The sequence below is a fragment of the Sarcophilus harrisii genome, chromosome 5, assembly GCF_902635505.1.
Source record: "Sarcophilus harrisii chromosome 5, mSarHar1.11, whole genome shotgun sequence".
NCBI lineage: Eukaryota > Metazoa > Chordata > Mammalia > Dasyuromorphia > Dasyuridae > Sarcophilus > Sarcophilus harrisii.
Genome location: NC_045430.1, coordinates 245,535,736 through 245,563,572, shown reverse-complemented (window position 1 = coordinate 245,563,572; position 27,837 = coordinate 245,535,736). Strand labels below are relative to the sequence as shown.

General features: G+C 37.9%; 1 protein-coding gene across 4 annotated transcripts; it reads left to right on the top strand.

The window, feature by feature from the left end:
• Positions 1-1,169: 1,169 nt before the first annotated feature.
• Positions 1,170-26,981, top strand: CCR4 (C-C motif chemokine receptor 4). 4 transcript variants are annotated; one of them, XM_012551308.3, is made up of 3 exons: positions 1,170-1,274; positions 18,167-18,463; positions 24,186-26,981. In XM_012551308.3, the coding sequence occupies exon 3, from the start codon at positions 24,206-24,208 to the stop codon at positions 25,256-25,258; it is 1,053 nt and encodes a 350-aa protein (XP_012406762.1). In that variant the 5' UTR covers positions 1,170-1,274; positions 18,167-18,463; positions 24,186-24,205; the 3' UTR covers positions 25,259-26,981. The 4 variants fall into 4 exon arrangements, with proteins under 4 accessions (XP_012406762.1, XP_012406760.1, XP_003772000.1 ...); XM_012551306.3 differs by having other exon boundaries at positions 18,167-18,474; XM_003771952.4 differs by lacking the exons at positions 1,170-1,274; positions 18,167-18,463 and adding an exon at positions 21,867-22,009.
• Positions 26,982-27,837: the final 856 nt, after the last annotated feature.

Below are 27,837 nucleotides of genomic sequence, written 5' to 3'. Positions count from 1 at the left end.
ATTCTAGAACATGCATAATGCAACTTGTGGCAACATTGTGGTTCTTGGTGATTCACTGCTCCTAGGTGCAATGTCAACCTGGTTACAATAACAGAGCGATCTGTTGCCTTCTCGGGGTGTATATACAAGGTGTAAGATGGAAATTCCCAGGATTTACCAAAATGGATATCAACTACCCAGTCCTGGTGATTCCCACGAACACAAATGACACTTTTGGATTTCAAATCGCAAATGATTCTTGGCAAGAAACTGAAGACCATAGGGAGGCAGGTTGTATTTGTTCACTGTTGCCCATCGAAATGATAGATGGAGAGCTGAAAATTTACTTTGGGAAGTAAAGAATTATCTGAGAATGGCATTTATATTTCTGAATCATAGTTGACAATATAGGTTGATAGATTCCTGGCCAGAGATAGCATATACTTAACAAAGGATTGGAAGATTGTATTTATTAGATCTCTTGCAAATCCAATAAAAGTCTTAAATTTAAAAGAAAAAGGAAAAATGAAGCTTGCATTTAGATCTATTTATCTACCTATAATCCATCTATCTGTCTCTCTATCTCTGTTCCTATTTCAGTCTTTCTTGTGTGTCTCTATATGTCTGTCTCTTTTTCTCTGTCTTTGTCTCTGTCTCTCTGTCTTTATCTTTGTGTGTGAATTAGTTTTTTGAATTAATTAAGCCTTAGGTTACTTGCATTTTGAGAGTTGGGACCTTCCAGTCAAACCAAGTCTTCATGGCTCATAGGCTTTATGGAGGAGGTGAAAATTAAGCCTGTCCTTGAAGGAATATAATAAGGTTACATAGTGGAGCTGAGGAGGAAGGACATTTCAGGCCTGGAGGAATGTCTTTACAAATATATAGAGGTTGGAAACAATGGATTAGTTGTGATACGGAAGCCACCTGCCAGTGGCTGCTGAGGATCCAACTCAGACCAGCAGAATGGATCTCTTCATGTGAGAGGATGATAATGATACAAGGAGACTGAGAGGCAGTTGCATTCTCTGACCTCTCTCCTCTTCCCTCTGCCTCCAATATATTTCATTTCCAGTCCACAAGCAACACCTGTGTCAGTAAAGGCTGCCCTGCAGCTCCTTCAGATGTTATGATTCACAGCTGTGGAGACTCTAGAAGAATTGACCTGCCCCTTCACCTAGGCCTGGTCCTTAACAATTAGGCTTGGAGAACAGCTGTTAAAATGCATCTCGTCTGTCAGCCATTCAGTCAATAAATATTTGTGGTAAAGGGGACTAATATGAGATTGGGCCAAAAAGGTAAGTTGAATCCATTTTGGGAAAGGTCTTAAATGTTTGGCTTAGTTGCTGATGTTGTTCAGTTCTTTCAATCATGTTCAACTTTTTACGACTATTTGAGATTTTCTTGGCAGAGATACTGCAATGGTTTGTCACTTCCTTCTCCAGCTCATTTTACAGACAAGGAAACTGAAGTAAATAGGATTAAATGACTTACCCAAGTTCACACCATTGTCTAATGTTGGATTTGAGCTTAAGTCTTCTGTCATCAAGCCTGGCACTCTATCCACTGTGCCACCTAGTTGCCCAAATGTCAGGCTACTGTATTTGTATTTTATCCTGAATGGAATAGGGAGCTACTCAAAGTTTTGAGAAGGGCGAGTGTACCTTAGAAAGATTAGTTTGACAGCTATATGAAGGATGGATTGGGACAGGGACGACAGTGGAAGCATAAAGACCAGTGAGGTTACTACTTGGGCAAAGCTGAGGGGCGATGAGAGCCTTCAAAGTGACACTGTATGATTCTTGAAAAAGCCTCCCATTTCTCCATGATCCCACCCAAAACTAAACTGGATCTTGTAAGAAAGACATGAGCAAAGCTACATATACTAAACATTTCTATCTCCAAGGCTAAAATACAATATTCCTAACGTCGACGTCTGATCAAAATTACTAATCAATGTGTTACACAGACGTTGACCCTCCAGTTCCTTCTCCACTTTTCTTATTTCTCATCAGTCCTTTACTTTGTACCAGAGACTTACATTACAAATATTCTACCACCATTGTCTGGCATTTACCTCTTTCACAATTTATGTCGGCACCCACAACTTCTCTAATTCATCAAATTCACTTTGAGATCTACGTCCATTACCTGGTTATTTGTCACGCCATCCCCAAAGTCCCTGAGCAGTTTCTGAGTTTCTTTATTTTGCTTATAACATCACATTTTTATTTTAAAAGCTCATATAGCTCCCCAAGATTACACACTAGTGACAACCAACGTGAGACCAAGCTGGAAGTAGCAGGGAGTCCCACAAGTCAGGGTGTTTTTCTCACCTTTCAGCAGAAGGCAGAAGCACCCACATAGTTGGTATAACTGCAGTGTTGGGCAGGAAGTACATCTTTCAAAGAAATATCAAGGATACACCCTCCCCAATACTTTATATTATGTATATATTATTATATTATGTATATTATGTACAATACGGGCACATTTATATCTAAACACAGATGTGTATCATCTATATACATACATGTGTGCATATATGTATGTCATATCCTATAATGTTATATCATATTAATGAACTTCCACATGCATATATATGTATATAATGTGTGTGCATATATATAGCATAGATGTGTGTGTATGCTCACATGTGTATATATAAAATGCATACACATACATATATACTGATAAATGTGTTATAGACAAATATGCACATATGTGTATATATGTAACCTGGAAATATTTTATGGAAATCAGTATGTATATGCACATACACATATTCATATATGGGTGTTAATTATATATGCATTTGGATGTGTGCATATATAACATGTGTATATGCACACATATATTTCTATCTTCACAGGATAATTTAGGACTTAAAGTTAGGACTGATCATTCATCAAATCCAATATCTTCATTTTTCCAGCTTAAGTGACTTGCCTAGTACCATGCAGCTACTAGGAGGCTGGATTTGAACTCACGTCTTTCTACCTGAAAGTAGCACTCAATCCATTATGCACTTATTGCATACATTAATGTTTTTAGCTCCTCAGTTCATTTTCTCAAGTCCATATCCCTAAAATCTTCATCAATATCAAGGTCATAGGTTAAACTTCTTTCTCTCTGATTACTCAGTTTTCTTAATTTTTACACCCTCCCAGATCCTCTGCAATCCAGTGGTAATTGCTGCTTTGCTGTTCCTTACATTTAAAGCTCCATCTCCTGACAGTGGCCATTTTCACTGGCTGTGCTCTATCTCTGCCTGGAATTCGTTTCTTCCTCACCTCTATGTACCACTTTCCCTTGTTTCTTTCAAGTTCCAGCTAAAATTTCATCTTCAACATGAAATCTTTTTCTAAATTCCCCAATTTCTAGTTTCTTCCCTCTGATTATCTCTATTTTATTTGTGCATTTAAAAAATTATTGTTTATTATTACATTTTTTTTCATTCTGATTTCCAAATTATCTCCTTCCCTCACACCTAATCCTCACCCACTGAGAAAGAAAGCAATGATATCAATTATGAATGCAAAATATATTTCCATATTAACCATGTGGAAGGAAGGAAGGAAAAGAAAGAGAGAGGGAAGGAAGAGAAAGAGGGAGGGAAAGAGGGAGAAATAGAGACAGAGAGAGGGGCTAGAGGAGAGAGAAAGAGGGAGAGAGGAAGAAAATGAGAAAATTATACTTCAGCTTGCACTCAGAGTTCATTAGTTCTATCTCTGGAGATGGATAGCATTTTTTTCATCATGAATCCTTTGGAATTGTCTTGGATTGTATTAATCAGAGAAGCCAAGTCTTTTATAGAGGAAACATTGCTATTACTATAGTGATGTTCTAGTTCTATTTCCTTCACTTTGCATTAGTTAATATGTGTTGCCTTGTGTTTTTTTTCCCCTGAAACCATCCACCTCAGAATTTCCTACAGCACAATAATACTATATCACAATTTTATATCGCATCTCATTCAGCTAATTCCTCAATTGTTGGACACAATCTCAATTTCCAATTCTTTGCCACCACAGAAAGAGCTACTATCAATATTTTTGTACATATAGGTTCTTTTTCTTTTTTCTTTGACTTCTTTGGGATACAGACCTAGTAGTGATGTTGCTGGGTCAAAGAGTATGCACAGTTTTACAGTTCCAAATTGTTCTCCAGAATGGTTGATCACAACTTTACCAGCAGTTCATTAGTGTACCCATTTCCCCTCACCCCTTCTAGCATTTATCATTTCTGATAGTTCTGAAAGTAGTATCTCAGAGTTGTTTTAATTTGTACTTTTTTCATCAATAATGATTTAGAGCTTCTTTCATATGATGATAAATAACTGATTTCTTCATCTGAATACTGTCTGTTCAGATCCTTTGACCATTTGATAATTGAGGAATGACTTATTTTTTTAAATTTGATTCAGTTTGCTGTATAGTTGTTAATGAAGCCTTTATCAAAGAAACCTGCTGTAAAATGTGATATTACTTCATTGTCAAGTTCTTTTCTTTTTATTGTTGTTTGCTTATTTTTCTAGCTTAATTCTTGACTTTGAGATTTATGTTAAAGTTGGGCTCTGCTCCCTCAGGGGTATGGCTGCACTGTGTCAAGTTTCAAGATTTTTCATGCTGCTGTTTTCAGAGTTAGTTCTGGGAGTCTTCAGTGCTTCTAATGTTGTCTAGCCTGAGAGGTATATGATCACTACTCTCCTCATCACTGTTCTGGTTTTGGCCCAGGAAGGGTCCCTGCTCTCCCTACAGCTGCAAACACTAATACTTCTCTGTACCTTGGGACTATAACCAAGAACTGTGAATGAGCAAGCAGTGCTAGTTGCACTAACTGCACCCAGTGACAGTAATGGGCCCCCTGTAATCTCTTTTTGACTAGTTCTTTGACCGCCTTACCATTTCTGGGCCGAGAGCTCCCAAAGCTGGCACCTTCAAAGCCCACTGCTGCTGTAGCCACTGCAGGCATTTCAAACTAGCCCCCTCCCCAGGGTCCAGACCTCTCCTTGATGACCTCCTAAGTTGTCTTAGGCTAGAAAAATATCTCACCCTGACCTTTTGTCTCTGCCATTCGAAAATTTGATTTGATTTCAGATTCAATTCAGGACTCACCTCCTACAAACAAACCAGCTCCAAATGATTTAACCTCATCTATTAAAGTTCTTATAATTTATTCCTTTCATTAAGCACTATATCATGTAGAAGTCTGTTCCTCCCATCCATTGCCTTTAGTGGAGTCAAGAGTGGGACCTCTTATGGACAGTACTTAAGAGGCGCCCATGAAAAGAGGTTAAAGCCTTCCAGATCAGGAAATAAAGAAAGGTCTCAGTCAGAAAATCCCCTCTTGGGATGCAGGGTGGGGGGGCATTGGTGCAGAATAGGGGAAAGGAAGGTATACGCTGGAATCAGTCAAGACACACTGGTTTATCCTACAAATGTCAGTGTCAGTAGTGTTGGTGCAAAGTGCTGAGAGGAGAGATGCCAGAGACAGAAACTTTTTTTTTAAAACTCGGAATTACTACAATACAGCACTGTAATGAGGAGGAGAAGACAAAAATGAAATAATTTCTGTTCTCAAAGACTTACATTCTTTTGAAGAAGATGACATATATACATACAAGTATATTGAGAATATGCAAAACATCAAAATTATCCAATGTCACATTGGGTAGTAGCTGAGGAAACCCTGAGGGCTCCATGGAGAAGATGCTGTTTAAAGACAAGTTGCTCTGGGTCAGAATAAGGAGTTGGTGTCTGGATCAGGATGGCAAGGTGGTACCAGAGTGGACCCATCACCAGGCCTGGTCGGGAAGGCTCATCTTCCTGAGTTCAAATCCAGCCTCAGATGATTATTAGCTATATAATCCTGGCTAAGTCACTTAATCCTGAGTAAATCTCAGTTTTGTCATCTATAAAAATGAGCTGGAGAAGAAAATCACAAACCTTTATCTTTGCCAAAAAAATCCTAAATTGGAATCACAAAGAGTCAGACTATTGAACAACAACCACAACAAAAGCCAGAATCGGGGCAGTCTAAGATTCAAGAAGGCATGGATGGAAGGCTCTGCCATGTGGATGACAGCAAGGGTCCTACTTCCACAAAGAGTTCATACAATTTGCTGGCATCAGCTTCCTGCAAGTCTGGGCTTTTTTGGTAAAACCACACGAGGACAGTCTCTCTTTCCAACTTCCTCCAAGTCAGTTGCAGGTCCAGCCAGTGATGCCATTCTGGAGCAAAAGTTGTCTAATGACCAACACATTAAATTTCATTTTTTCTGAGTAAATAAGTTGTCTCCCCAGCTCCTTGAGAGCAAGAACTGTTGCCTCCTTTATCCTTCCAGTCTGCAGAGTTCCTAGCACATTTCTACCCACATTGATGCCAAAAGAATCCTTCTAAGAAACAGGGTTTACCTACTTTACTCCCATGCTCAAAACCTCTTTAATGGCTCCCAAGTAAGCATAAGGCAAAATTCAAACTCCTTTGCCCAATATTCAAGGTCTTTCACAATCTGGTTTCAACTTTGCTTTTCCTGATTTCTTACATAGTGTTTATCTTTACCTATTCTATATTCCAACCAATCAGATTTCAGCATTTCATCTCATTATTTTAATGTCTTCATATAAAACATGACCACGCCTGGAATGCACTAGCTCCTCACTATAGTCTTTCAGAATCCCCATCTTTCTTTAAGACTCAGCTCAGTTGCACCCCTGTTAAGTCTTCCCTGCTCCCCTTAGTTGCTGGTTCTCTCTCCTTATGAAGTTGCTTTTTATCATAGACATGTAATACTTGTCATGACTACTTCCTTGGCAGTCATGGTATCAGCTCCTTGAAGATGGGGACTATTATGTCTCTGTATCCTAGCACATAGTACAAAGCACATAGCAGACAAGCTAAAAAGATTTCTTGAATTGAATGAACTCAGACACATTAGAAGCACTAGATTGTCAATGATTTATTCCTGATTCCTCTCTCCTAAGATCAGTTCTATTTCTACTTTCTCAATTCCTCGATTTCTCAGAACTCCTCTCTTCTTCATTTCAATCCCAAGTTTAGTGAAGCTCCCACTTGCCTCCCCTTCTGTACTCTTCAAGGCTCCCTCCTTCCTTCTCCTTCCCTCTCGCCCCGCCCCCCGACCCTGTGTCTGGGTCTCCCTGTCTGTTTCTTTCTCCCCAAGAAAAAATCTGGTCCGATTTAATTATCTGTAGGTCCACTTAAATTAACTCTTGAAATTTACCTCACTCATAGTCTTTTTTTTTTTTTTTAAACTAAGAAAATTGGGGTTAAGTGATTTGCTAGGAAGCTAGGAAGTATTAAGCATCTGAGGTCACATTTTAACTCAAGAGCTCCTGATTTTAGGGCCAGTGCTCTATCCACTGCCCTATCTAGCTGCCCCTTACACTCCCAGTCTTGAGAAAAGTAATCCTTTAAAGCTTTGAGGTAGAAAACCAAAGGAGACTGAATTTCATCTTGCTTCCAATTGACTGATTCTAGCCTTTTCCTTTCCTCTTGATCTTGGACTTTATCACATTCATATTCTCTCAACCAACCCCATACTAAAATATGCTTTTGTATGCATATTTTTGAGGAGGAAATAACTGAAAACAGCTTAAAGTGATGCCCCCTAGTGGAATTTTTATTTTAACCAAAGATTCAATACCTTAAACTAAAGAGAGGAAGTCTTTCAGGATTAGACCCCCTCTGTGGTGGGGACTGGGAGAGAATGGGGATTTCTAGATTTCCTGGCCTCACCACAGATAATCTTAGCAGTCTCTAAACCAGACTTGTTCATGGGAACAAAAAGCAGCAGCCACAGGCAGAGAACAGAAAAGACACCCCAGCATTATTCCTTTCTCCTTGGCTCTCGACTTCTATGATCCTTTGTGTGGATTATAAATTTCTCAAGGAAAAGAAGCATTTTACTTTTTGTCTTTGTACCCAAGTACAATATAGCATATGGTAGGTACTTGTGTAAAAGAAATGCTCTTTGATTGATTATATGCATTAAGGCAGTCATTTCTTCTAATCCCTTCATTTTACAGACAAAGAAACGGAGACCCAGAGTAAATTTCCAAGGTCACATAGAAAATTAGTGTAAAATTAGGACAAGAACCTAGATTTGTTGGCCACTAGTCCAGCCAATGTTTTCTACATCATACTTTGAGAAAAGCTTGATTTGAATTATAGACTATTAGAGAGGGATGGGGGTTTATGCTTTATTCTCTTTTCTCTTCTACCTCTTCTGTGAATATATGACCATCATAATATGACTCCCAGAGTCATATCTTTTGGTAAAACCACATGAGGACGGTCTCTCTTTCCAACTTCCTCCAAGTCAGTTGCAGCTCCTCTTTTCCCTTCTTGTATCTTCTCTTGTGAGAGAGCCCTTATATACATTTTCTCCACTTCTTTCTTTCCCTCTCTCTGCTTCTCCTTCTCTCTCTGTCTCTGTGTGTTTGTCTCTCTGTGTTTCTCTCTTCTGTCTTCTATCTGTCTCTCTCTCTCTCCCTCCCTCCTCTTCTTCCTTCCCTCCTTATCCTTCCCTCTTCCCCCACCTTTCCCCCTCTCTTTCCCCTCCTCTTTCCCCCCCCCCTCTCTCTCTCTCTCTCTCTCTCTCTCTCTTTTTCTCTCATGCACACACACACCCCAAGAAAAGATTCCATTTAATTATCTGTGGGTCCACTTAAGTATCTTGATATTTGCCCTTAAGTACTCATAGAGTAAGTTCTTTGAGTCTACTTTAGTTTGGGCTGGTTTTCACTAAAAGAAAATAAAAAGATCATTACAATCATGTAACAAGAAGGATAGGCAAGTCAACCATATAACTCCAGAGGAAGTGGGGATTCTATCAGCCTCCTTGACAAATGGCTTAGTGACTTCAAAAAAAATCATAGAGCAATAGAATTATATATAGCTAGATCTAAAAAAGACCATAGATACAATCTAAACCAATCTCCCCTTTTAATGGATGAGACAATGGACGTCCAGAAAGGCTAAGTTGTCCAAGCTCAAAAAAATAGCAAGTGGTAGAATCAAAATTTGAACTCATGTCTCATTACTCAAAGTTCAATACTCTTTCCCTTGCATCATACTGCATCCTATGTTAGAAATGGAAGGAATCTGAGAGATCATCCAGATCAATGCCCATTTTATAAATGAGAAAACTAAAGCCTAGAGTGGGGAAATGAACTAAACCAAGCACTACATCTTATTAGTAGATCAGCCAGTCCAGAGTTGTTTTCACTGTATCTCAATTATCTCCCTTAAGTTTCAAAAGATGCTTAAGGATTACCAAAGGGGTTTAAAGAATTGACAGAAAGGGCATTCATTCCTTTTTTAGAACTTATAGTGGCAAAGAACTAGAAATTGCAAGGGAATCAATTAAGGAATGATTGAATAAGATGTGGTATATGATTGTGATGGAATACTATTGTGCTATAAGAAAAGATGAGCTCACTGATTTTAGGAAAACATGGAAAGAGATGAATGAAATAACCAAGAGTTAAATGAGCATAACCATGAGAACATTGTATACAATGTTGTTTTAAGCAATATTGTTTTAAGAATGACTTTGAATGAATAACTAATTTTGACTGTTACAAATACCCAAGTTAGCTAAAACAGATATATGAAAAAAGATATTTATCTGCATCCAGATAAAGAACTGATAAAAAGGAGCATGTATGGACTAATTTTGCATATTTATCAATTTGTGTCTAATGGTAGCCCTCTCTAAGGCAGGGGAGGAGGAGGGGAAAAAAGGGGAAATTTTACATTTTAAAAGTAATACCATGTTGTACATAATAGATTTGTAGTCTCACATGAAATCATCTTTTTATTGTGTTTTTATTTACTATTTTATTTTTCCCCATTTATATGTTAAAACAATTTTAAACATTAATTTTTAAACAATGAGTTTCAGATTCTCACCCTTCCGCCTCCCCAACCTCCTTCACTGAGAAGGCAAGCAATTCGATATAGGTTATAAATTGCAAAATATTTCCATAATAGTCATGTTGTGAAAGAAAACAGACCAAAAAAAGACTGCTTCAAGAAAAATAGAGAAAATTTTAAAAGTATGCTTCAATTTGAATTCCAATACCATCAGTTCTTTCTCTGGGGATGGATAGCATTTTCAAACATGTGTCCTTCAAAGTTGTCTTAGCTCACTGTATTGCTGAGAATAGATAAATCAGTTGATCATATTACAATACTACAGTTACTTTCTACATAGTACATTTCACTTTGCACCAGCTCATGGAAGTCTTTCCAGGGTTTCCTGAGAGCATCCTGCTCATCATTTTTATAGTACAATAGTATTTCATCATAACAACTACATAATACAATTTGTTCAGTCATTTCCCAGTTGACAGGTATTCCCTCAGTTTCCAATTCTTTGTCCCCATAAAAGAACTGCTATAAATATTTTTATATATGCAGATCCTTTCCCTTTTTGTTTTTTATCTCTTTTGAGATACAGAGTTAGTACTGATATTGCTAGGTTGAAGGATATGCATTGTTTTGTTTTTTTTAAGTAAAGCTTTTTATTTTCAAAACATATGCAAGGATAATTTTTCAACATTAACTTCTGCAAAATCTTGTGTTCCAATTTCCCCTCCTTCCCCCCACTCCCTCCCCTAAATGGCAAGTAATCCAATATATGGTAAATACAGTTTAAAAAAATGTTAAATCCAATATATACATACATATTTATACAATTGTCTTTTGCACAAGAAAAATTAGATCAAAAAGGAAAAAATGAGAAAGAAAACAAAATGCAAGCAAATACCAACAAAAAGAGTGAAAATGCTATGTTGTGATCTACACTCAGTTCCCACAGTCCCCTGTCTCTGAATGTAGATAGCTCTCTTCATCACAAGATCATTGAAACTGGCATGAATCATTTTATTGTTGGAGAGAGACACATCCATCAGAATTGATCATCATATACACTACATACCTCTCAGATGGGCTAAGATGACAAAAAAAGATAATGACAAATGTTGGAGGGGATGTGGGAAAACTGGGACCCTGATGCATTATTGGTCAAGTTGTGAATAAATCCAGCCATTCTGGAGAGCAATTTGGAACTATGCTCAAAAAGTTCTCAAACTGTGCATATCCTTTGATCCAGCAGTGTTACTACTGGGCTTATATCCCAAAGAGATCCTAAAAGAGGGAAAGAGATCCATATGTGCAAAAATGTTTGTGGCAGCCCTTTTTGTAGTGGCAAGAAACTGGAAACTGAGTGGATGCTTATCTGTTGAAGAACAATTGAATAAGTTATGATATTATGTATGTTATGGAATATTATTGTTCTGTAAGAAATGACTAACAGGATGATTTCAAAAAAGGAGAGACTTACATCAATTCATGTAACTTACATGAACTGATGTTAAGTGAAATGAGCAGAACCAGGAGATCATTATACATGGCGACAAGAAGACTATACAATGATCAATTCTGATGGACCTGGCCATCTTCAGCAATGAGAGAATCCAACTCAGTTCCAACTATTCAGTATTGAAGAGAACCAGCTACACCCAGCGAAAGAACACTGGGAAATGAGTGTGGATCACAATATAGCATTTCCACTCTTTCTGTTGTTGTTTGCTTGCATTTTTGTTTTTCTTCACAGGTTATTTTTATCTTCTTTCTAAATCCAATTTTTCTTATGCAGCAAAATAACTGTATAAGTATGTCTACATATATTGTATTTAACATATACTTTAACATATTTAACATGTATGGGACTGCCTGCCATCTAGGGGAGGAGGTAGAGAGAAGGAGGGAAAAAGTTGGAACAGAAGTTTTTGCAAGGGTCAGTGTTGAAAAATTACCCATGCACATGTTTTGTCAATAAAAAGCTATAATAAAAGAATTGATCATCATATAATCTTGTTGCCATGTACAATGATCTCCTGGTTCCACTCATTTCACTCAGCCTCAGTTCATGTCTCTCTGGACCTCTCTGAAATCATCCTGATTATTTCTTATAGAGCAATAATATTCTAAAACAATCAAATACCATAACTTATTCAGCCATTCTCCAACTGAAGGGCATCCACTCAGTTTCTAGTTCCTTGCCACTACGAAAAGCACTGCCAGAAACATTTTTGCACATGTGGGTCCCTTTCCCTCCTTTAAGATCCCTTCGGGATACAAGCCTAGTGGAGATACTGCTGGATCAAAAGGTATGCACATTTTGATGGCCCTTTGAGCGTAGTTCCAAATTGCTCTCCAGAATGGTTGGATCAGTTCACAATTCCACCAAGAATGGATTAATGTCTCATTTTCCCACATGCTCTTCAATATTTGTCATTTTCCTTTTCTGTCCTATTAGATTGGGCAATCTAATAAGCATGAGATAGTACCTCAGAATTTAGATTTCTCTGAATGATGATAAGTTAGAGTATTTTTTTCATACCGCTATAGATAGCTTTGATTACTTCATCTAAAAACCGTTCCTAATTTTTGATCATTTATCAGTTGGGGAACAGGTCTTATTTTTGTAAATTTGACTCTGTTGTCTGTATGTTTGAAAAAGGAGGCCTTTATCATAGAAACTTGCTTCAGTTTTTTTCACAATTATTATTGGTAACTTTATTTCTTTCATTTATTCTATTTTCTCACTCTTTTCACCCTGCCCCCCCTCAAAAGGGTTTTACTTCTGACTACTCCCCTCTCTCACTCTTCCCTTCTTTCTCTTACCCACTTCACATATGCCCTTCCCCTCCTACTTTCTTGTAGGATAAGTTAGACACTTATTTGAATACAGAAATCTATGTTATTCTCTATTTGAGCCAAGTCTGATGACAGTAAGATTCACTCACTTTCCCTCATCTTCCCCCCTTCCCCTCCACTGTAAAAGTTTTTTTTTATTGCCTCTTTTATGTGATATAATTTACCCCATTCTACCTCTCCCTTTCCCTTTCTCCAAGTATATTTCTCTCTTACCCCTCAATTTTTTTTTTAGATATTATCCCTTCACATTCAACTCATGCCTGACTTGCATTTTGTCTTTGTATTCCACTTGAGATACAGTCCCTAGAATATAGTAGGTAGAATAAACTGCCTTTTATTGGTTCAATACATTCATCTCTTCTAATCCTTTTAATTTACAAATGGAGGAGGGGCTGAGACCCAGAGAAATTAAAGTAGTTTTTCCAAGATCACACAGAAAATTAGTATGAAGTTAATGGCCATTCCAGTCAATGCTTTCTACATCATGCTTTGAGAAAGACTTCATTTAAATTATAGACTATTAGAGATGGATGGGGGTCTTTGCCTATTTTTATCTTCCTTTCCCTGGCCCTCCTATTGATATGCTGGCTATCATTTTTCTTGAACATAAAAACTATAATTAAAATTCTTAAAATTACTCAGCGGACTATATGTGAAAATTTTAAGGGGAAGAAGAAAATACCAGACAAAAGGATAAGGAAACCAGACTACCATATGTTTTTGCAAGAATAGAATTGCCAAAGTAAGTCTGGTCAGCTAGGTGCCTTCTTATACAGAGGGAAAAAAAGAGAAGTATTCATTCAGGTCTTAAAAAAAAAAACATCTCTGTGATGGTTGTTTACAAGTCAACTGAAAAGAGATTTTGTGAGGACATAGCTGTCATCTCCAAGCAGCAAAGGAAAAGAGGCTAAAATCCCAAATCCTTCCTAACCCATTTTTCTTTATTTCTATTCTATAGCCTTAATAATGCTAACCTGATTATTTCCCCTCCACTTCAAAAAAAAAAAAAAAACCCTTCTTGGAGAACAGTTCCTCTTCTCCACTTTCACTTCCTCCACCATCAGTTCATGTCTTGTTCATGCCGATGACCTTCTCCCCTTAGCAGACCCAAGTTGAATTGAACTTCCACTTTACTCACAATTACAAGTCTAAGTTAAAAATTGTAAAAGACCATCTTATGAAAAGTTACAAAAATACTGAATTACTGATATTAAGAAAGACTGTCCTCTAGGACCCCTTTATCTCATCATATGTAAATGGAACATTCTTTTTCGATTGTGGAAATTCTAGGTCTAACATCTATCTTGCTTCCCAGTAATGGTGTTGACATGCATCCCTCCAGAGTGCAGAATTCTGAATTCTTTCACTAATCTAAAAAAAAAAATAGATTCCAATACTAGGTGTGTGTGTTGTTTTTTTCAAATTCTGAATTCCCAATTTCCTCTTTCAAAGAGATTTGGCCCTGCTCACCCATTCCAAAGAAGAATTTTTTGGGATCCATGATTTTGAGACATTTGCATAGCTTTACCCACTTCAGGAAAATACCTTTCTAATGAAAAGCCCCCCTTATAACCATATAAAACAGCAATACTACAGCGATTACTGTATTCCCATCAGTAGAAAGGAAAAACAAATGTATTAATGGCCATTAACCCCAAACTATGGAAACAAAGATCCATTCATTTTGTAGCACAAAATACAAATTAGACTATTCTAAAAAAAACAAAAAACAAAAAACAAAACACAAAAGGCCACTGGACCATTCACATTACCAGTCCTAGCTAGGTGACCAAGAGATTTCCATCATGTAGTCCAAGATATGATTAGACTAGCCAGCTGCAAGAAAGAAATGCATGGATGAAGCAGAAGGTTCTGTTTGCTAGAGTAATGAACACTAAATATAAACAAATAAGGATTAAATTGATAGACATGTCCAGGGCGCCAGAAGAATAGATTAGGTTGCTACAAGATGTACAGGGCAAACAGAAAGCATGTTCTGAGATCAAACTGGAATCCAAAGAAAACAAGTGTCAAAAAAAGGCAGGTCTTCTATCCTAACTTATCCCTAATTTCAGGAGTGGACAGCTCCTGGACATTGCTTGAATCTCCCAAATGAGAACCAGCTATGGGTCTAAGAAGCTAGATAGAGTCAGGAAGATATGAATTCAAATCTAGCTTCAGATACTTAAGCACTTCATTTAACCTCCCTCAGGATCGGTTTCCTCATCTGTAAAAATGGCACAGTAATAGCACTTACCTTATAGAATTGGTATGAGAATCAAATGAGTTAATATTTGTAAAAAATACTTTGTAAATTTTAGCAAATTATTAATAATGAGAAGCAGACTTACTATCAGGACAACCCAGATCCAAGTCCTGTATTTGACTTATGCCAGCTGTGTCATTCTTGGCAAATCCCTCAACCTCTGAGTGCCTCAACCATCCCTCAAAGACTGTAAGATGCTGAACATTCACATTGATAGAGGGAGGTTCCTCACTGGGCAGCTCCTTATGCCAATGAAATAACAGGTTCAGCCAATTCCCCTCCCAAGAGGGATTATTCTTCTATATTTGCCCCATCTCCACAATTATACTAGCAGCACTTTGAAGACATGGGTCTCATTTCTGAAGCTCTCAAAGTAATTGGCATAGTACCACATTCATAGTGCATGTTCAGCAAATAGCACTGCTTGGTTGATGCAGACAATTAAAAATAAAATTTTAATTCATTTTATTTTAATTAATAATTAATTAATTAAAATTTAAAAATTTTTAATTAATAATAAATTTAATTAAATAAAAATTTTTAAATTAAAAATAATTAATTAAAAATTTTAAATTTTTAAAAAATTTTTAAAAATATGCATTGTGTATAAATCACAAAATAATAGAATATTAGATCTGGGAAGAACCTTAGAGATCAGAGAATCAGCCTTAGAACTTGAAAGGAACTTAAAGGTCATTTAGCTAATTTTAAAGTTAAGGAAACCAGGTCCCATAGAGATGATGTGATTTGCCCAGAGTCAGGTAGGTAGTCAATCAACAAGTGTCTGTTAACTGCTCACAATGTGCTCAGCACTTGGGTTCACACTCTACTGTAGAAGACAGCATGGTAATAATGAGGGATACACAAAATATATACTGACTAAATGGAAGGAAATTTCAGAGAAGAAGGCACCAGCAGCTGGGAGGACAGAGGTGAAGTCTTAAAATGAAAGAATTTAAAGAGAGGAAGAGACAGAGATGAGGAGGGAGATCATTCCAGACATGAGGGTTGTATGTATATATTTGCATATATATATATATATATATACATATATATCTTGTATATACACATATGCATGTGTATGGGTAAAATTATTTTATTCAAACTTACAAAAGCATTTGTTAGCATTTTAACATTTGCAGAGCACTTTACATATAACCTAGCCCCTTTCTACATTTCCAGTCTTCTTACACCTTACTCCTCAAAACATACTTTTTAATTCAGTTTCACCAATTTCCTGGCTATTACGCAAACAAGATCCTCCATCTCTCAGCTCCTGGCACTCTGTCGGGCTGTTCCCCAGACTCGGAATACTTTCTTTCCTACTACACTCCATCTACTGAGCTCCATGACTGCCTGCAAGTTTCATCAAAAACCCCACCTCCTACAGGAAGCCTTTCCCGAACCCTCTTAATTCCACTACCTCCCTATTATTATTTCCTTTTTATCCTGTATGCAGTTTGCTTTATATATATTTGTTTACATGTTGCCTCCTCCATTAGACTATAAGGTCCTTGAGCTCTTGCTTCTTTTTGTATCCCCAACTTTTAGCACATATTTGCCATTAATATGTGTCTGTTGGAAGAACTGAATGAACATGTTATCTAAGTTAGTCTTTAAGAAATCCCTGTAAGGTAGGTGTTATCCCCATTTTATAGATAACGAATGTAAGGCTAAGAGGTTCATTGAGTTGCCAGGGGTCACTTAACTCAAGGATGTCTGAGGCAAGATTTCAGACAAGGTCTCTCCTGACTTCAAAGTCAGGGTTCTAGCCAACGCCACTTAGCTGCCTCTTGAAGAGCGGGTGCAGAGACTGAGGTCCCCCATCTGGCTGGAAGGGCTTCGGTCCATTCGCATGGGGGCAGCACGGATGCCCAAAGGACGCTCTCATATAAGAGCTAACTTCCAAGGCTAACTTCCAAAATCCTTCTAGCTCTAAAACCCTATGAACCTGGGATTTCAAGAGAGCTGATCATTGAGATGTTGTATTTAGACAAGGGCCCACCAGGGGGCAGCCGTCTTTAAATTTTTGATGTCCCACTACCAGAAGGATTTCATACTCTTGACTTTATTAAGACAATAAATGATCTTTCCTAAATAATAAAATCTGGTTGCCGTTCATATTGTCTTTCTCTGAACATATGGCAACAAGCTTTATGTATATGAGGAGCCTCCTACTCCGTATTCTGGAAATTTAATCTGCCATTGTCTAGAATTCAACAGATAAGCAGTATAAAGGATGACAGCCCTCTCTGGAGCATGTCTATCCAAAAGGAACTTAAATTTGGCAAGATTCAGGGCAGCTGGGTGGCTCAGTGGATGGAGCACCAGCTCTGAAGTTAGGAGGACCCGAGTTCAAATCTGACTCAGACACTTACCACTTCCTGACTGTGTGACCTTGGGAAAGTTACTTAACCCCAGTGGCCTCAGGGGGAAAAAATTGATATGATTCACTCTCATAAACTAAGGCAGTGTCCATCAATTGGATGATGGCTAAACAATTTTCCTATATGAATATAATAGAATACTAAGCTATGGGATAGTATAAGAAATGATGAACAGTTTCAGAGAAATCTGGGACCATTTGTCTGAACTGATGCTGTGTCAGGAGCAGAACCAAAGATCTATTTATAAATAACAGCACTGTAAAGACAAATAGCTTTAATAAATTGAAGTACTCTAATCGATCAACCATGGTTTCAAAGGACTAATGATGAAACCTGCCCCCGATTCACTGCCTTGGAACATGAGAACATCCTTTGGGCATCTGTGCTTACCCATGCCCTTCCATGCAAACGGACCGAAGCCCTTCCAGCCAGATGGGGGACCTCAGTCTCTGCACCCGCCCTTCAAGAGGCAGCTAAGTGGCGGTGGCTAAAACCCTGACTTTGAAGTCAGGAGAGACCTTGTTTGAAATCTTGCCTCAAACATCCTTGAAGTAGGTGACCCCTGGCAACTCAATGAACCTCTTAGCTTTATATTCGTTATCTATAAATATGCAAAATGAGTCGCATATTTCTGGGTAAAATCAATGAGGGAATTTATTTTTCTTGATTATGCATATGTTACAAGGGAATACAGGGAGATAGAATAAAATTAAAATGAAATTTAATTTTAAAAATAGAATAGGGGAAAAACCATATGGAGTCAAAAGAACATCCTTGTTCTCTACAGCATCCTTGTACAGCATGGACCCCAGTTTGATAAAATTGACTCTAAGGAGCTTCCTCCCACTTGCTTGAGGTAGGTTTGCTCACTGACGAAGAAAGAAAAAGCCAATTTTGTCTAAGCCTAGATCTCTCTCCTGATAAAAGACTTTTGACTAAGGTGACTGGCTCATCACAGGAAGCACGCCATGCCTTCTTCAAAGACATCCAGTCATATTTAGCACCCAACTTTCTGAGCAACTTTAGCACAGACTAGGAAACCTGAAGCAAGCCTCGTCCTTGGAGCCACAGTCAGAAGGACAAGGTAGGTGCCAAGTGAGTGTTTTTCCTTTCTTTTTAATGATTGGGTGCACATACACATCTGCCGCACCTTTCATGGACCCATTCAGTTAGAATAGGGTGCAAGCTTTATGGATGCATTGTATGCACGGGGACCTTCTATGGGTCACCATAGACACACCCAGGCACAAGCCAGACTTCATAAGTCTATTCTGGACTCACCACAGGAGATACACGTATCCTTAGTACTTATCTGCTTGCACCAGGACCCTATTATCCATTCTGTATAAATGCAAGCACACATTTGCACACATGTAGCTAGTTCCACCCACAGCACTCATGCATGCATTTACTCAATAATAACTGTGATCTTTCTCACTGACAGTGTCGTTCAGCCCCTCTTTATACTTACAGTCAACCTATCCATTTCCAATTCCCAAAGTTTCTTTGCTGCTGCTGCTCCCTTGTTGACTTATCGAGCTTTTGTTCTTTGACCTAATCTGAAATATACGGCTACCAAACCATTTCATTTGGGTAATTTCTTCTTCAGCTTGACTTACAATGCTTGGATCATTCTCTGACTGGTCACAACTATTGTTCATTTACAGCGTCTTTGAGGCAGCATGGGGCTGGGGGGAAAGGGCTGGCTCTGAACTCAAAGGCAGCATGATATGGTGGCTAGAGCACTGAACTCATTATCAGGAAAACCTGGATTTGACTCTAGCCTCAGACATGTATTAACTATGTGGCTCTGGTCAAGCCGGCTAATTTTTCTGTGCCTCATTTTCCACATCTCTAAGACAGAAGCGAAAGGTAGGACTTGATGACCTTTGGGGTCCCTTCCATGACCCGTGATTGAATCCCAGCTCTGTCACTTGCAACGTGTGACTAGGTAAATCATTCAACTTTGATGGCCCAGTTTCTTTATCTCCAAGATGAGGATGATTAGATGAATGAGCTTGAAAGTCCCTTCCAGATATAAATCTATGACTTCATCTAAATTCTCTGTAGGGCAAGTGAAGTATTATGGGGGTGAGCACTACCTGCTGTATGATACCAGAATCCAGTCATTGGCCAAACAATTAAATTTGCAAACATTAGCAAACAATTTAAATGGCCTGAAAGTACATATAATATCATGTATTCCCTTATACAAACACACTGAGAAGGTTGGGTCTAGGTGATAAAGGGGGTCTAGGTGCTAAAGGAGGTCTTGTTGAAGATGGGAACACCTGTACCAACCGAGCATTTTGCAAACCTTGACGTGCTTTGCATCTGTCATATATATGTTACTTCTCAGTGAGCTTTGTCTTTTTAGGAACAAATGCTCAAACATCAAACAAGCCAATGAACAAACACAAGATTGAACAAAGCAGCAGAGAGAATGAGACATAATTTGAAAAGTTAAATACAAAGCTTAACTTTCTTCAGGTTGAAACTGCATCAAATTGCATTTTAAAAACAGTATGATGTATTTTGATGTCAGTAGAAACTCTTGAATAGGAAATTGCAGGAAAGTATAACAAATGAATTTGGCTAATAATAATAATGATCACAATGAATATTTTTATTGGACTTTAAATTTGTAAATAACTTATTGTATAGTGTTTCATTTGATCCTTACAACAATCCTATGAGGTAAGGGCTATTTTTACTCCATTTTACACAGAGGCAGAGAGAGGTTAACTGACTTTCCAGAATCACTCAACTAATGTCTGAGAGAAGACATCAACTCAAGTCTTCCTAATTTCATTCTAACATTCTATCACATTGTCTATCACAACAATCTATCACATTATCATATCTAACATTCTGTCACATACTGAACATTGGGTGACACAGTGAATAGAGCCCTGGCTTTGGAATTAGAAGATGTTCCTAATGAGTTCAAATCTGGTCTCAGATACTTACTAGCTGGGTGACTCTGGGCAAGTCATTTAACCTTGTTTGCCTCATCTATAAAATGAACTGGAGAAGGAAATGGCAAATTACTCTAGTATCTTTGCCAAAAAAATCCTAAATGAGGTCACAAAAAGTCAGACATGAATGAAAAATGGCTCAATAACAATAACAACATGTCACATGCTTGCCTCTAAGCTAATTGAGAACATGGAACTTTGGGAAGCTTTCTTGCTCCATAGAGAGAAAGAGAAATAGGGAGGTCTAGAAATGCAGGGCAATAGTGGGGAGGAAGGAGTTTCCTTCAGTATCCTTATGAACAGTAGTGGGAATGTAGACTCCAAAAGAGTTCCTGGGAGGAAAAAAAAGCATTCTCAAAATGTAGATAACTCGGTTTACAAAAACTCCATTTATATTTTCTTCCAGGAAGACAGGTACACCTTTTGATCATCAAGTTAAGAAAGAAGTATTCATTTTCTGCTCTCTCTGCTTCCTCTCCTCTTTCAAGGCCTCCCCCTCCCCAGCAGATGAAGATCCCACCCCCTGCAGACTAATCAGTCTAGCAAAAAGCCTGTCAATAGATTTCTCTTTTTACCTTTGCCAACTTGATGACTGGTGTTAAACATGGCTAAGAAGCATCCAGGGTGGTGAGAACTTTAACTTGCCAAACCACCTTATTCTAGTAAGCTCCCCTGCCTAGTTTTGCAGGTCTTCAAGTGAAAGCTAGCTAACCACTTATCAGAAAGGCTGAAGAAAGAAATCATGATTCAGTTCAGGGTTGGTTTAGAAGGCAACAAGATTTGTTCCATCTCTTAGTATCTATAAATCTGACTTCCTTTCTGCCTCTCTGTGTATACATATACATGTATACACACAAACGTGTGTGTTTGTGTATATACATGTATATGTTTATGTACTTCACTGGGAGTGCTCCCCAAAATTTCAAAATACTGAATACTAAAATCATTCCTTCAGCTGGATTCCCACTCTTGTGCTGTCCAATCTCCTTCACATTGACAATCTCTTTGAGTTTAGCTCACTTGCTTCCAAAGGCATTATTTGGAATAGTTAAAAACAAGTTTAAATGTGTGAGATTTAAAGTAAAAACATCTGGGTTCTGATCTTGGATCTGCCACTTACTATCTGGGTAAAGCTAGACAAGTTCTTAAAATCTGGGGGGCCTCAGTTTCTCCATCTATAAAATGAAAGAGAGCCTCCAAAGCTCCGTCTGGCCCTAAAGCTATAACCCTATTGTCCTCCTTGCCATTGGACTATTTCAAACTGAACTAAGTCATCTAGTATTTATTTCTGCTTATTATGTTCTAGGCATAATGCTAAGTGCTAAGTGATACAAAGAAAGGCAAAAAGTCTCTTCCTATACAACATAACAATAGCAACTAACTACATGAAAACAAGGTCATTCTGGGTGTATCCCAATTTTGAGTGCAGTTTTAAGTTGTATCTGAAGTAGATGGGGTTCCCCAATAGAAGTTACTAGTAGGCAAAAGGCAAGAGAAAAGGGAAGTAGAGTAAGTGGGATTTGAATTGAGAATCAAAGGAAATCAATTAAACTAAAAGACAGAAATCGGAGTTAGAATACTCTGGGTGTGGAAGACAACTAAGGTAACAGTAAGGAGATAAGGGATGGAGTCTTACTTTGGAGAAACTGCAGGTAAGCCTGGCTATCTGTATTATAGAATTTATTCTTCGTTGTTGAGTTGTTTTTCGGTTGGCTCTGACTCTTCATGACCTCGTTTGGTCTGGGCAGAGATTGAAGTAGTTTGCCATTTCCTTCTCCAGCTCATTTTACAGATTAGAAAACAGCCGGAGTTATGTAGCTTGTCCAGGGTCACACAAGTAGTAAGTGTTTAAGACCAGAGTCGAACTCACAAAGAGGAGGCTTCCTAACTCCAGCCTGGCATTCTATCTGCTGCACCCATCCTCTGCACCCATAAAATTCAAGGAGGAGAGTAAAGTTGGAGAAAACTAGAAAGGTAAGAAGGACCCAGATTATCAAGAACTTTTAATACCAAACAAAAAAATTGATATTTAATGCTGGAGATACTAGGGAGCCATTGGGGATCATTGAGCAGATGAGGTGATATCATCAGAACTACACTTTTGGGGGAAAAAAATCATCTAATTAATTGTAGCTCTTCTCTCCACTAAAGCTCTTCTGTGCTGCCTCATGGTGATATGGAGGTTCTCCTGGGTGTGTCCACACTAGTGTGAGCCACTACAACACAACTTTCCATATATAAACACCTACAAACAGAGATGAGAGGAGGGAAATCGACTTGCAAGGGGGAAGTATATCTAAGAACTGAGAATCCAAATGAGTTGTGAATTTGCATAATTCAACATGACTTCATTGTTCTGTCAAGAACACCTTTAGCTGGAGGATTTTGAATTTTTTTCAGCCCTTCTCACCAACAGGGATGGTATAGAACTTGAATAGCCTTTGCTAGATCAATCTGTTCTGAGGCACAAAATGCCCTAAAATCATGCTTTCTCAACTGGCTTTCTGTGGCAAATCTGAGACTCATCTTCAGGATGGTGGCAGAGGGATGAATTTTGGGATTAGTTACAATCATGATCTAAAAATCAAATCTACAAGCTTTTACTCAAGGCTTATTCAATGACAGGTACTATCTTAAGTACTAGAGATAAAAAAAAAAAAAAAAAAGCAAGGAATTTACCAGCATACAAATAACCAATTACAAACAAGATATATATGATAAATTGAAAAGAGTGTCTGGGAGAATGTACTAGCAGATCAAGGGAAAAACCAGGGAAGACATCTTGCAAAGGTAAGATATTAACTAAGACCTAAAGAAATCCAAGGAAGTAAAAAGGTGGAGAAGGAGAGCATTCCAGGTGGGATGGAGAGGTGATGAAAAGGGACACAGTGGGGAGATAAGAGAGGAATGTGAGCAAGGTAGCCAGAGTCACTGGTTCCTAGAATAAATGGAAGGGAGTAAAGAATCAGAAGGCTGGAAAGGTAGGAAGGGACCAGATTATTAAGGGCTTTTAAAGCCAGAGAATTTTACATTTGATCCTGGAGGTAATAGGGAGACACTAGAATTTATTGACTAGGGGAGGTAACATGCTTAGGTCTGTGTTTCAAGATGGTCTTAAAGACCAGGTCACTGAGAGATTGCAGTCTGCATTGGTTGAAAGAATGTCCCCTACCACCATGAAATTATATCCTTAAAGTACTGATCAAAGTAACAACTTTCGACTTATCCTCAAAACTTTCACTACCAAAAGTCCTTATTGTTTAAGACTTGCCTAATTTTTTTTAAGGCAACTTCTCTTTCCCCCCTTATTTCCCCTCTTTTTCTCAGTTCCCAAACTCTAAGCCACCAAAATCTGAGTTGCTATTGGGAGAAGTAATAATTCATAGGAAATGTAGACATTTTGCCAGCCTGCAATTTAGTTTATGCTGCAATATACTGGCTTAAACCACGAGGGAGATTCAAATTTCCAGTTTGTAAAATGTCTAATGATAATGTTCATGAGGATGAACATGAAAGAGTATTGGGGGAATGGTCCATTGTGAGCAATTCCTGATGTGTAATCTCTTTTCACTGATACATATTGTCACTGTCCTACAGTAGAAAGTCATAAGGAGTCATATGGGGCATGGAGAGATTATGTGACTTGGCCGTGGTCACACAGAGTATGAGAGACAGGTTTCAATCCCGGGTCTTTTTTACTTTCAGGTAGATCTTCTATTCACTACACCATGCTGCCTCTCATGAAGCATTTTTTTTTTTTAAATTTAGAGTAGCCTTCGTTGATGTCACTGATAAAAATACATTCTTCTCTTCTTCCCCTTCTTCTAGTTGGGTCTACCTCAGAGATAATGGAAACCACTTTGGACTATAGCAGCTACTACAACTTTGACCTCCCCAGTCCTTGCAGCAAAGGGGGAGTGAGGGACTTTGGAAAACTCTTCCTGCCACCATTATATTCTCTGGTGTTCCTGTTTGGTCTGCTGGGCAACCTCATGGTGGTTCTGGTCCTCCTCAAATACAAGCGGCTTAAATCCATGACTGATGTGTACCTGTTCAACCTCGCCATCTCTGACCTGCTCTTTGTTTTTTCCCTCCCTTTCTGGGTCTACTATGTCGCTGACCAATGGGTTTTTGGAACAGCCTTTTGCAAAATCATTTCCTACGTATATCTGGTTGGGTTTTATAGCGGTATATTCTTCATCATGCTCATGAGTGTAGACAGGTACCTGGCTATAGTGCATGCTATTTTTGCCTTGAGAGCCAGGACTCTGACTTATGGGGTTATTACAAGTCTAGTTATATGGTCGGTAGCCATATTTGCCTCACTTCCAGTCTTGCTATTCAGCACATCTTACACGGAGAATAACAATACCTACTGCAAAGAGAAGTACCCTGGGAATTCAACCACATGGAAGGTTCTGAGCTCTCTAGAAATCAACATCTTGGGGCTTTTGATTCCTCTTGGAATCATGCTCTTCTGTTATACCAAGATCATCAAGACTCTGCACCGCTGCAAAAATGACAAAAAGAATAAGGCAGTAAAAATGATCTTTGCAGTCATGATTGTGTTCCTAGTGTTCTGGATCCCATACAATATTGTGCTCTTCTTAGAGAGTCTGGTAGAATTGGAAATTTTCCAGGACTGCACCTTTAGCATGGAGCTCGACTATGCACTCCAGGTCACTGAAGCTCTGGCTTTTGTTCATTGCTGCCTCAATCCAATCATCTACTTCTTCCTAGGGGAAAAATTCCGAAAATACATCAAGCAACTCTTCAAAACCTGCAGGAGGCCTTTAAGGTTCTGCAAATACTGTAGTTTTTCTCAAGTTTATGCTTCAGAAACACCCAGTTCTTCTCACACTCAGTCTACTATGGATCACGAAATCCACGATGCTTTGTAAAGGACAGCAGACAATCTTCCTTCAAGAGAGAGAGGAACTGAGACATCCCTTAATGTTCCTATTCAGATTTCAATCAATAAATGGACAGTCAGAACATCAATCTGTCCCTCACCATGAAATGGGCTTTTCTTCTTAAAATGTGTTTAGTTCCTCAGGCCGAGTCATTGTTCAACTGGGTTAAGAAACCTCAGCTTGTTTGCTCTCCCATAATTAGAATAGCATCCTGGGTGATGATTTGAAGAAGCCTATCTGTGAAGAATATCAACAGGGTGATAGATAACAAAGATGGGGATGCTATTAAAATGTGGCCAGAGATGACTAACTAGACAGCCAAAGGTTATCAAGATGGCAAAAAAAGAAAAAAACTACCCAGAATATTTGAGATTGTTCAGGCTGCGACTCTTCATTTATATCCCTGGTATGTAAGAAGTCAATGGAGAGTAGAGTTTTTCTGATTGTTCTCTACCTACTACAGTTCATTTTGTTTTCTTTCCTTTTTCTTTTCTTTTTTTTTTGGGGGGGGGCTGTTTTGTCATCATGTAAACTTGTTTAAATCTTTTGGACATAATGCATTTTATAGACTGGTAGTCTCAAACTCAGATTTTGTGCTGATAACTCTTCTCTTTTTCTTGCACTACTTCTGTTTTTTTCCCCACAAAGATTCATTTAATCCAATTACCTCTAAAAAAGGTTTCTCTGGTCTATCTGGGGAATATAGCAAGAAGCTCCATGCCTAAGATTTTGACATCCCTGATGTAAATCAAGCATGTTCCATATGTATATAACACCACTGGTTTGAATTACCAGATAAACTCAATTAGCAAATTAATTAAGACTATTTATAACTTTACTAAAATGACATAATATCTTATTAAGACCTCATGTGTTGATAATATTACCAATATAAAATATAAGTCACATAAAATCAATATTTACACATTGAGATTCAAACATATTTTCATTTACCTTTGGTTGCTAATGGTTTTAATCAAAGTATATCTAACTTTAAGAAGATTAAATAGAAACAGAAATAGGACCTTAAATCTATTAAGTGTTAATAGTGTACCTTTAAGTGTTCTTAACCTATTCATAAACAAGGACTTCCTAACCCATTATTAACTGTAATCTAAATGAAAAAAGATAACCATTTTTTTTTTTTCGGCTAAAGAGGAATGGCAATACTTATCTAATCTGTCCAAAATTCATACTGTCAGTTGGTATTATGATCACTCTCCTAAAAGCATTGTATCCTTAGAGAAGTGTTACTATGTCAGGTCATATTGGGAATAAAACCCTTCATCAAAGAATATATGTATCACTTACACTTCTAATACTTTTGCTTCAAATTTTCTCCTCTTGATTTACACAGAAAATCAATTAATCGAGTCTAATATATGGTATTTTAATTATATAGTCAATTTACTTAGTTCCAGAGAAATTATAACTATTACTCATCAGTAAACCAAATGAATAAAACTAGACAGTCACGCCATCCAAGTCTTGGGCTATGTAAATGCTACTAACATAATCATTGTACTGAGGAAATATTCATTTGAGGAAATTACTTAATGTTTTCATACTGATTCTTTGTAATAAGTGTTATACATTGGATTGTAAGACTACTTTTTGAGCTATCTTCTGCAATGCAAGGTTACGTTGTATACAAAATATAAAATAAACTTGTATATATTTCATGTAAACTTTTTTTTTATCAGTACTGTAAGACCACTGAAGATCTAGATACTCTCATCCCCATGGCTTTTTCATGTATCATTCCTAAGGAAATCTCCCAAGGGTGGGGGTCTGACAGTCTACCTTTTGGAGACCTATTTTGAGAGGATGTAGAACGAAAGGTAAAAATGCAAGATACCTGGATAGTGCAAGGTATGGGACAGCTACAAAATAATGTCAATATGTTATTAAATGCACAGTGTCATCTCATTGCCAGGTAGCAGCATGACTCGGTCCCTGCTCCCCGCCTGAAAGGTTTCGGGCTCCCATTCCCTGTTGTTCCGCTCCACTTTGTGACTATGGTATTATGGACTTATTGTCTAATGATGTTAGAGGAACAATAAGGACTCACAGCTCATGTCTCTCAACTTTATGTTTTTAGCTTTCTCCAGGTCTATTCCATCTCCTCCCACAGAATATTTCAATGTGGCATTATATGAAAACATTCTATTAGATGAAACAACAGTTTTGAAAGCAGTTTCTAGCCATCCATCCATCCATCCTTCCATCTATCCATCTATCCATCCATCCCCCTATCAATCTATCCATGCATCTATTCATCTATCTATCCTGTCAATTTATCTGTCCATCCATCTGTCTACATATACGTAATAATTATTATTATTTCTACATGCAGTCTAACAAAACTGTTTTGTCCCTCATACATGACTTGGTGCCTTGGTATTGGCTATCACCTATAAATGGATTATTCTCTCTCTTCTCTCTTCCTACTCCTTCTATAGAATTTCTTTCAAGGCTAAGCTCATCTTTCCTGATGTCTCCCTCCCCCAACCTCAATCCCCATTTACCCTGTATATTTTTTGTACAGATTAATTAATTGATTATTC